This window comes from Phoenix dactylifera, chromosome 8 (genome assembly GCF_051530095.1).
Source record: "Phoenix dactylifera cultivar Ajwa chromosome 8, Ajwa_hap1_PhDact_Kaust_v1.1, whole genome shotgun sequence".
Lineage (NCBI taxonomy): Eukaryota > Viridiplantae > Streptophyta > Magnoliopsida > Arecales > Arecaceae > Phoenix > Phoenix dactylifera.
In genome coordinates, this window is record NC_143197.1 from 16,946,198 (window position 1) to 16,958,008 (window position 11,811).

Sequence of the window (11,811 nt, forward strand, 5' to 3'; positions counted from 1 at the left end):
GATTAGAATTTTTCATTCAAGCTTTGGATCTTCTTTTCAATGTTACTTCCATGGACGATGGAAAGCCACTTTTGTTATGGGCCAGAAAAGTAGTTTTTCTATAGGAATAACTTTCCCACATTTTATGGGAGTTATGTACGATATAGGAAAGCCACTTTTCTATGGGCTAAAAAATGTGGTAATTTTATTTTTCAAAAAATACTCTTAAGTTATCATTTCCAATCATGGTACTATAATAAACTATACCAGTTCCGTACCGATACATGGTACGAAGAGTGTACCGACATTCGGTATATTGAACGAACCCTTGTACCAAGCATACCAATACAGTGATGATGGCACCAATTCAGAGCTTGGTACCAAGACGACATACCTTGCTTCAAACAACTTGAAATGTATGCAATCACCTCACATAGCTAACTCTGCTTCAAATCCAGAATGCTTTGTTGGCCATTATTATTCTAAAAGTAATTATCATGATGTTACATGAAGGAATGGCGATGAAAGTATTGATAATGGTTTGTTTCCTAGTATGCAAACTATGTTGGAGAGTGAAGCTCCAATAGAGTTATCCATATCTCAACATTCTCCTTCTGTTGATACTAAAGATGTTGGTGTTTCAAATATTATAAGCAAAAATATTGTATCTAATTCTAAGAGCATAATAAGTATTTTATATAATTTTTTAGAAAAGTAAATTCTCATCCAAACATAATTCATTCTAGAAAATAATGCCTTCCATACCACTTTCCTAAGGTCAACTAAACATGCAAAAATGACTCTCAAGTATCATTTACCCAAGCTTCCTAGAAAGCATATTCCAGTGAGATAAAATTTTTCATGTGAACCAAACGAATCCTGAATGTCACATTTGAGAAAGGAGAATTGAGATGTGATGGCTCTCAGGGATAGTGCTACTGGCAATAATAAACCTTAAGAAATATCACCATAAATCCTCTATAAGGCCAAGCACATGGCTGCATCAGGGAAAACCATTGACAAAAATTGTATGAGTGCTAATTCCCAGCATCACCCTATTCCCTGCTGGGAGCATCAGTCTCTCGTGGCAGGTGGAGATCGGAGGAGTTCACGACAATCGCACGGCTGACAAGCGAGCTTCATGTACCATCTCACCAATCACCATGCACGGAGTCTCGAATGTAGGAATGGAGTGGTGCGATGTGGCATGTTTCAAATACTAGAAGGGTAGGGTATTGCTAAAAGGTGTCTATGGTGAAAACAATGATTACTAATATTTGCAAATAAATATAAAAATAATTAATTTAAAACTTTTTGCAAATATCAATGTTATAATAAGAGAATAAATTGCGCGCCAGGAATCAAGATGTATAGTCACACTACCATAAGAATGAACTTTGCCCTCTCCTGTTGGTATCCAGTGATGGAGTCCCTGAGGTACAACAAAACCCACTTTAGCCTGAATCTTTTATTATGAGCATGATTGAGTGAAGGTCTAATTTCAGTCGCTTAAAAAGAAAGTATCAAGAGAATCAAATATGAAAATCTAAGTGAAAATGGTAGGAGAAATTATTCCCCGATCACTTGTTGACTTTTCTACGTATTGAGAGATCGGACTTGAAATCTTAGGGGTGCAAATGGGCCGAGTTGGACCGGATCATGAGTGACCCCAACCCAACCCAGTTCTTTGTTCGGATCCTAATATTAGACTTAGACCCAACTCAATAGAAGATCAGAGCAGATCGGGTTGGATCCACGACTACAATTTTTGACCCAACGAGTCATTCGGATCGGTCGGATCCATACATAATCCGATTCCAACCCAAAAATTTTGGATTAAGAAAGTATACAACAAAAAAACATTTCTAAAATTGAGATTTCTATGACATATATTTCTTTTTATATCATAAATTAATGCTCCTATCAGCCGATACAGACTATTGTTTATTCCCATTCTCATGGTAACAACCACCCTTCCTGTTTAAAATTGAAGTCACTTTTCCTCTGTATGACAAATGACAATTCCAAAGCAGTTATGGTGATTTTATTTTATTTTTTTTGTTGCATGAACTAAACATGGAAATGAGTCCAAAGCTAGTTTCTTTTCATCCCAACCAATATAAGATAATGAAAATATGCCCAAGTGGGCGGACACCATTAATTCTAACGGCCAAAAAAAAATATTACTGACGTAGAAAAGCTTTTCAGTACATAGAAATTTAAAACTGATCAAAATCCATTTCATTAATAAGAAAAGAGAGAATTGAAGTGATCAATCTTGGAAAGTCAATTGCCCGTCAAAGTTTGCTACTAGATCCTAGAAACTTAAACTAAAACGTAGCCCTTCTGCGACGTTAGATATCTCTTCTTGGAGGCTCCAATTCAGAACCTTCTCTGTTCTGCGACACCTCTTCAGCTGAACTATTTGGATGCAAGGGGAAGTGACTGCTGGAGGCCATGGATGATAAACCTGCACACATCTCCGACACAGAAGATGACATGTTCGGAAAACCTTCAGTTTGAGAATTCACTGCATTGTTCTTGTCAATCCTAGAAAAATGAAGATTAAATAATAGATGAATTGCAGACAACATTATAGATATCCAACAAAACTATTGCAGGCGATCTCCAAAATATAATAATTTAACGTAACAAACAGGTAAATGTCCTTCTTAATAAAAAGACCTGTAAAGGAAACAATAATGCCTCTAATCTTTTAGGAAAATAGTAGAAACCAATATCTGATTGAAAGATTCTTGTTGCATAGAACTATAACTATGCATTGATATTATGCATGTAGTCGTATCTTAAACAAGTTAGGGTTTAGCACCTCCTTGTTAAAAAATAGCAGTAGCTCACTTTTCCTAGTAAGCTGCATGTTGCTAGATGCCGGGCAAGATTAAAAATTAAAAAATAAGAAAAAGTAGTGGGAGATTTTTTAAAAAAATGATTTGACAATATTTGAAATTTTGCAGCATATTTTGTGGTGCATAGAAGCAATAAATGGTACACAAAACTTGTGGCCCTAAAATCCTTTAAATAATTAAATTTCTAGTTTTCTAATGTTTAATAAAAAAAAAATTTCTAGTTTATTAAAAATTTAATGTGAATTCATTGTGTTTCTTTGAATATCCCTTGCACAAAATTTTTTTGAATTATTAATATCTCAAGACTTGTGATAAAACCTTCTTTTCATGGACTCTTCAGTCAGTTCAATTATTACCCTCTTATATTTTGCTCTCTAATATTTTCCAAAATCTTTCCACTAAATTACAAACTTTCACAATAAAAAAGTCAACCTTGAGGGTACTGAAATTATTTTGAGACCACCTTATATTTTCATAGATTATAAATTCTATCTAATTGCTTTCTATGTCATAGCATGTATTTCAAAGAATATAATCTATTTTCCAAGAAAGCTCATACTATAGTTGGTGGCAGCATTGTTTGATTATACATATCATCATGCAAACACTTCCTACAAAATTTTCTAAAATTGTAAATTTTAATTGTTCTTCGAAGAGCTTGCAACTGCTTAACCTATCCGAATTAGTTGGCCCTGCAATATTCCACACGTGCCCTATAGATAGAAATAGATATTTTTCTAACAAACAAGCTGCATTATGTACTACAATATAACACTATATTTCCACTTGAGAAGCATATTAAGAAACCTTTCTCAATTAATAAATCAGTGATATCACTTTGTTTCTAAATTAATCCATACAATTTATTAGAGAACAAATTCATTATGTACTACAATATATCACTATATTTCCACTTGCCAAGCATATTAAGAAACCTTTCTCAATTAACAAATCAGTGATATCACTTGGTTTCTTAATTAATCTATACAATTGATTAGAGAACAAAATGAATCATAATAGATTTAAACTACAAATGCTGATAATATTTCTTAAAGGATCAGTAGATTTTCTTACCCATCTAAAGAGTTCATCAAGTTGTACTGGGAACTTCTTGGTGGCATCACTTCATGGACAACTTGGGAACCTGTTGACCATAGATTGGCACATAACAATACAAATATCTAATGGAAAACGCCAAGATAAAAAATAGCAAATATGGATATACTCATGGTCGTGTATATCAACTTTTATTGAATAGTCCACATTAAACTAGGAAACATGCATAGAGCTCTCCTTCAAATTGTTTCACAGGAGCAAGCCTGGAGAAGAAAATTTGAAGTGCCTAACAAGTATTGATAGTTTGGAAGAAAGGGAAACTAAAACGGAATAAGGCCCAGCTTGGAACACCATATTAGTGAAATAAATGGTGGCTTGGTTGTGAAAGAAAAGGTTGCTTGGTCGTGTCTCTTCAGAAGGACAAAACTAAATCTAAAAAATTGGAAATTGAACCAAGGGACTATATGTTGCATAAAATCTTCTTCAACAAGCCTAAGCGGACTATTTACTCCGAGGAAATAAACGTAATATTTGAAGTTTTGTTTTCTAATAAGTCTCTCTAACATCATCAGACTACAAATATCAACTGGTTCTAAGTAAGCCACACAAGTTCCTGTGCCTATTGTGTGCTTATTTTTCTACCAATTGTTTTCACTATTGTTGTTGAGTATTTAACAACAGTAAGCAGATCCAAGAGACTATTTCATATATTTTTGCCAAGGAAAATAAAAGAAGTTAAGAGGAGAATTGGTAGAAAAGTAAAAGTGGCCTACAGCATTTTCTTTTAATTAGTTTACCTCAAAACAAACTCTGATACCACCCCATCCAAAACAAACAGCACAAAGAATCTTCCAATAGGCTCAAACTACCACTTTTGCTCTAAAGGACTCAGAACTTTTGACATAAATAACTAACAACAACTGAAACACTCATGTTTATAGGCTCATCAACACTTTTAAGAACACTTTTAGGATGCTCGAATAGGAAGGGAAAGCAAACAACCTCCAAGCATTGTGTATCAGTCTACATATGTGCATCTCTTTGTTTCAAATCAATATAACTTGCCATGCAGCCGTACAGGCAGGCATAAATGTTACTGAAGTATGCAACCCTCATCACCCATAACTTGCCAAGTCAACATACGATTGATAACTTGATAATATATTATATGCACAAGGAATTACATTCTTGATACTTTATATGATAGATAAATAAGAAAATGACAAGATTGTTGGACATAGTTGAAAGTTTTCCATAGATTATTTTGAAGAACAGAAAACCTCTCAAAAATAAAGATGTCTAGATAGCTTCTTATTCTTAAGTTTCTTGATTTCTAATGGAAAACAAAGCTATCATAAAGAATAGGGAAAAGAGAAAGAAAGTCATGTAGAATTTTCCTATTTTCTTTCACACTAGTTATCAAGGATTGCATAAGTTCAGAGATGACCTCTAACCATTTGTTATATGATTGACATCAAGATGAAGATGGGAGATAATTGATTTGCAGAATATGTTTGAAGTTGAGAGTTAGCTTAACTATATTTTATTAAGATAAAGAGGGATACAGTTACGTGGATAGGCCAAGCGAAATTTAAAATGTCAAAGTAACTATGCTTGTTAGAGAATATCAGATGCACAGACAATTAGCAGAACAAAAGATGAATAGGCCAAGCAAATCTTCATTTTGTTATTCGGAATAAAGGAGATAATGAAGGATAACGTTGGATAACAAGGTAGAGGAGGCTTTGGTGAAGAAATGATTATTAGTGACTATGGAGACAAACTAGATGCATAATTAAAAGTAAACAAATAAATAGTTGCTTATGTTGAAGGACGAGGTTCATATAATGGTGACGAATGAGGCAGCATACAGATCACTTGACAAGTTGGTGACAAGATAAATCCCACAATGCATTGAGCTTGGTTTTGTTTAGGCAAGAGATTTTAAAGCTCTATAGGATTCCTTTTATATATCTGTACATGCCATTTTGAACTTTCATGCGACAGTTGTGACTAATGAAGTCAAACAACAAAACATGATCCATTATTCACTCCAAATGTATAGAATTGCTATATTACCCAGGTCCAAAAGGATGGATTTATTCATCCACAATCTTTAGTATTAATGAATAAAATTGCCATATGAATTCAATATTCTCATAAAAGATCTAAATTTTGGTAAGATTTTCGATTTCAAGGACATGTAAAATACTTATTACAAAAGATATTCATAATATTTGAAAGCTCCATGATTTAATTTGAACAACTATTCTGAACATTCTAAAGAAAGCCAAGTTACCTGTGGTATGATGATTGTTGTCCTGATGCTCTTCCTGATGAGATTGCTCCATTAGATAGCATTGGCGCTCAAGCAATTGATTGAACATGGTGATTTGTTTTATCAGCATTAGTCTCACATGGTACCCACTGAAAAACTCAGGATTTTCCTTTTCTAGCCCCCTCCACACTATAACACATAATATTTTGGATGTTAGACCAAAATACTTGAAGTATAACTAAAAATATTTCTTTAATATTTAATGTCAATTTTATGCTAAACTATAAGGTTGTGTGATGTCAAATTGACTATTCATGTAACTACAAACTATAAAACATTCAATCTATGTCCCTATCTTGTGGTGTCACAAATTCTATATAAAGAAACAAGAAGCCAAAAAAATATCAAACTATAACTCCTAGAGTTATAATCTAAAAGTTGAGCTCCAAAGAACCCAGCTTATTAGATGAACATAGCAGAGGAGAGAATGCAAGATAGGTAGTCGGAAAAAAAATAGGAACAGCACAATGAGGAATAAGTCTGTCAAGGGTTGCTTACAGGTTGTCGGACATGAGGATGAAGTAGTATTGAGCCAAAAGGAACACTATGGCTTGTAAAATGAAGGCTTTTAGCCAGAAGTTGTGCCCATGGTCATAAAGGAGATGAGATGGGTTCAGCTAATTTAAATGGAGCATGTGAGAAAAAAAAAGATTACAAAATCATCTTGCTACAATTTAGGCTCCAGATAGCGGGGCCAATGTTTTGGATATGCTTGCTTATTTTAGTTACGAACTAATATAACATAAGATCTAACTAAGCATTGTAATCAAATTATTCAGATCACAAATTGAAAGATAGAAAGTTTCATTTTAAATATTGTACCATGTTTTAACTTGAATTTTCTTATATAATTAATGACATAGAAATTGTGAGAATTTTATAGCATCAAAACTCAATGAGATTCTTCTTATGCTGATTACATAGGAAAAGATCAAAAACATTTTGTGTGTAAAGCAAATTTCTATTAGACTTACACAGATCTACAAGCCAAGGTTCTATAAGGGCTTTCTCCTTAAGCTCCTTTACCACCTCCTCTTTATTCATATAACGTTGCAAACATGATTCGATCATATGCTGAACCTGAAATACTATGTTAGTTCAACAAATGTACAAAGCAAGATAAGCATGCTTATTTAGTAAAAAATGAGCTTCCTATGCCAAACCAGCTCTATTTAAATGTAAAATGCAGAATTTTGAAACTCATAGCAAACTATCTCACCCGTTTAATAAGAATAATATCACTTGAAATGCGTTCTGGATCTGAGACTGCCATGAAGCCCTTAGACTGTTCTGCAATGTGATGGTCCTTATTCAACAAGAAGAAAAAATAAATTCAGATACTAATAGATCACTTTAAAAAATCACAAAAAAGAACAGATTAAATCAACGGAAAATGGATTTTGGGTTTGGGAAGAATCTTTGGGGCAAAGGAAATCAGAAGAGGAGTAGTGTGAGCTAGGCTCAAAAAGGCTCTAGCATGAAGTAGTCTTCTGCTGGTTTTCTTTCAGAAATTTAGAAACTTGAACAAGAACAACAATTTGCATGTTTCTAAAAATTTCCATGTTCACTTCAATTCTTCAAATACAATTATACTCAAGGTTCGTCGTCTCAACACCGAACCCAGAACCAGTACCATCATATTATAATATCGGTACATGCTACGGTACGAGACGGTGAGATGTTCCGAATATCGATATGGTACGAGACCGCATACCAATTCGATACAAGTACAGTACAGTATGCCTAGTATGGTATAGAAAGACTGGTATGGTAAATCTCGTTTATACTTATGTCACATCGAGAGTTAGATAGCTAAAGAAGATTGCAACTGACACTATAAAATTATAAGCCCTCTCTAGGGACAAATATTAGTAGTTTGGTGCACCGATATCGGGATGCCGCCCGTACCGAGTGTCGATATGCCGCCCGTACCGAGTATCGGTACCGAACTAGTATGATAAGGTATCTCTCGTACCGTCCGGTTCGGATGGGTACGGCGAACCAAGATATCAATAAATTACGAAATATTTTATTTAAAATTAGTCCATACTTATTAAGAAAAAATATAAAACTAAACCATAATAATTAAATTAGGTAAAACTATTGGTTATCGATGATTTATTGTACCTTTCTATATAACATAATACTGCAACAAAGAAACAAAAATAGCACTAACAAATATATACAAATCATCTATTTTTCATTATAACAAAGTTTAAATCTCTAGTGAATTCAACTTTACTTTAAATTTGAAAAACAAATGCTTGTGACAAGAGGAAACACCTCATAAGAGGAGGAACCCCACAAGAGAGGTACGATCCAATAGGTCCATCCAACCATCTTGATCTTTATTCATCAGTGGTAAAGATTTGAGAGAAGAGACCTCATAACAAAATGATGGCTAACTCATACATGCTTACATGCATAAATACATACATAAACATATTGAAATAAGCTAATAATAAAAATGTGCATATGATGCCATGATTTCAGGTATGACAGGTTGTAAAGACCAATTTGCCTAGATCCTAATTATAAGAGATGTCTAATTAACTAGTAACAAATGAAGGGAGGATAAACAAGTAGAGGGGAGGAGAAAAAGACATCAATTAGAAAGAGACAAAAGGGTAAAACAAAAAACTGGATCCATTATAATGAAGAGAAGAGAAAGTAAAATTATTTCCATCATGAATAACAAACATTTTCAACTGCAAAGATAAAAAATATATATACTCCAGTAGGTATAATCTTACGACAAAATACGAATTCATAATATGCAAAGCTTTATTTTCAAATTCACATCAAAGTTGGAACCTAGGATTTTTCTCCTCTTCCTGATGTGACAAATCAATTTTGCATGCTTTTAATCCATTATCACCACAAAATATCTATGCCCGAAATCATTACATGATCAACTATGTCATTATAACAAATCATTATGACTAAGGAATATTGACAAGAGAATCCAAGTGTATAAACATGTATTGAAGTATGTCATCGATAAAGAACATCTGACGCAACTAATAACTTTATCTTTTGATGATATTCCGAACTAAATAAGATCTTCTTGGTTGTTTAAGCATCCAAAGGAGCCTCCTCATTTATTGCAATATTGCAAAATAAAATCATTTGGTACTCTGGCCATAATCTAATCAATAAATTATCTAAGTTCCCAGCTTTTCAATTAAAATTTAACTGCTTGTCCTCATGCATCATTCTTGTTTCTCTAATTTGATGCGGACAGTTTCATAAAATAAGTGCCTTTTAATTTTTCTTTCTTATACTCCTTGAATCTTTTCCTGTTTCAATAAAATTCTATTAGTCTTGTAAAGAGAAAGTGAAACTTTACAAGTTAGTCCATCATAACACTTTGCCCCCTTCCTAAAAGCTTTGGCTCCACCATTGAACAATTATACTAAACATATTTTAGATATAAAAAAACTAAGATCAGATTATTTTATAAAACGGACCGTTATATAATGCAGTCATAAAAATCATATCACCAATGATATCTGCATTCATGTGATTAGATAAAGATTCCTAGAAACCACTATGATGATCTTATATAAAACCTATAATTGCATATAATGTTGAAACAGTTTATTTGGTCTTCAATGTCTCTTTTTAGTTTGTACATGACATTCAGGACATGCCAATGGCATATCCAGCTACAACGAACTATAATTAGCATTTCAATGGAGGAGTCTTCACATTCTAACTATATTTTCTTATAATATTTAAAGATTTTTAAGATGACTAGGATACTATCCCTTGTTAACATATTGGTAATTGAAACTTGGGGAACTCATAGCATAGTTTCTAGCAGTGGCTATAGACCTAGGATGCAGAAGAAGAAGATATTCAACCGATTGGGCCGAGCCAGGGTCTAAATCGTCCAAGCATAAATAAAATTGGGTCAGGCTTGGACTCGCTATTTTTTAACCCGGACCTGCCCGAATCTTTTTTATATTAATTTACATACAAAGTAATAATATATGTTTTAAAGATGAAAATAAAAAAAAGAAAGGGAAAGGAGTGAGAAAATTAACCTCAAAGTTCCCCATACACAAATAATTTTTTTCTTAAAGATTTAAAGAATCTTAAATTCTTCATGGAGGACATAACGAAGTCAACAGGTTTCAGATTTCTATGAATCAAAAGAATGCAGCATGAATATGAAAGGCTCGGATTCATAAGATAACAGAGCATGAAGTATGAATATGAAGTATGAACTTTAAGATACTATGACGTATGGATAGATAGTATAAGAAACATATGCATGTTCACCGCACGGTGCCCATAGACATAGTAATCTAAAAATACAGTGAGACATCGAGTAACCTCTACAAACAACCTCTACAATGCCAGCGGCGATCTAAAAAATATAATAAATAAGAGCAACAATATATCTCTTAAAAGAAATCAAGAATAGAGGAAGAAGAAGAACAATGCCTCTACTGATTAACAACTAATAACAAAACATAATATTGTATCACAGACCTCAGAGGAACATACGCTTCCTTGTTCCCAAGCCGGTGCAATCAGCAGTTGCTTCGATAAACTTCGCACTCTGTATTTTTACAAGTTTAAAAAGGCATTCACTTGAATCACTTCTTACCAAAAATAAAATTCGCCCTCGGACGATCTTACCAACTCGAGCAGGTCTCGAGATTATTGGAATCCAGCCAGGATTACTGGAGAGTCATGGTCTGACTAAAATTTCCCCCAAACAATGGATTTCCAAAAAAAATCGGGGACCGAGATTTCCGAAAAAAATCGAGTTGGAGAGGCATATTGTCACCAAAATTTCCGAGAAAAAAGAAACAGAGAACGGATTTTCAAAGGAAACCGGGTTGGAGAGTCATAGTGTGACCGAGATTTCCTAAAGAAATTCGGATTGGAGAGGAGAGCCGGCAAAATGTCGGAGCGAAAACCACTTTGGTGTGCTATAAAGGAAAGGGTAATAAATTTGATGGCATAAAGAGTCGAAGGCTGATCGGACAATGGAGAGTGTATAGGTAAACTCACGACTAAATTAGTTTCCAAGTTTGGTGATTAAATGAGGGTAAATGCATAATGATTTAATGCAAGGCTAGGGTCCAATAAAGGATCAATAGGAAGAGGCAAAAGTATTTTGTCAAGCTCCGGAAAATTTCTATAACAGCACCGAGCTTCTTTCATGCACAACATATCTAACTCCAAATCCTTTTTTCTAATAATTTTATGAAATTCAGTTGCAAATTGTTGAATGGTGGACAAATTCTAAGGATCAACTTTTTCTTTTTATGATGTTACCTATGAAGAAGAAGTTTAATAAATATTGGCAGCAGTCTAATCTTGTGCTACCAGTGGGTTCATTCTTTCATCCTCGCTATAAAATGAAGATAGTAAAATTTTATTCCTCACAAGTAGAATTTTAATTATCATTTTTATTACAGGGTGACTGAAGCATTGAAAGTTGTCGCATGATGTCATTCAATTAAATACAACTATTCTACTTATTAGTTTATGAAACTTTGCTAAAGATATTTGTGTTGCGATGTATTTCAAGTTTATCTTCGAATGAGATTA

General features: G+C 33.6%; 1 protein-coding gene across 3 annotated transcripts; it reads right to left on the bottom strand.

Annotated features, from left to right (window-relative positions):
- Positions 1-1,394: 1,394 nt before the first annotated feature.
- LOC120103663 (uncharacterized) lies at positions 1,395-11,581 on the bottom strand. 3 transcript variants are annotated; one of them, XM_088702921.2, is made up of 7 exons: positions 10,891-11,581; positions 10,741-10,810; positions 7,460-7,546; positions 7,215-7,320; positions 6,202-6,369; positions 3,921-3,990; positions 1,395-2,449 (listed from the first exon to the last, which is right to left on the bottom strand). In XM_088702921.2, the coding sequence occupies exons 3-7, from the start codon at positions 7,511-7,513 to the stop codon at positions 2,401-2,403; spliced, it is 447 nt and encodes a 148-aa protein (XP_088559047.1). In that variant the 5' UTR covers positions 7,514-7,546; positions 10,741-10,810; positions 10,891-11,581; the 3' UTR covers positions 1,395-2,400. The 3 variants fall into 3 exon arrangements, with proteins under 3 accessions (XP_088559047.1, XP_008809185.1, XP_017701636.1); XM_008810963.6 differs by having other exon boundaries at positions 1,395-2,529; positions 10,891-11,580; XM_017846147.5 differs by having other exon boundaries at positions 1,395-2,529; positions 10,741-11,580.
- Positions 11,582-11,811: the final 230 nt, after the last annotated feature.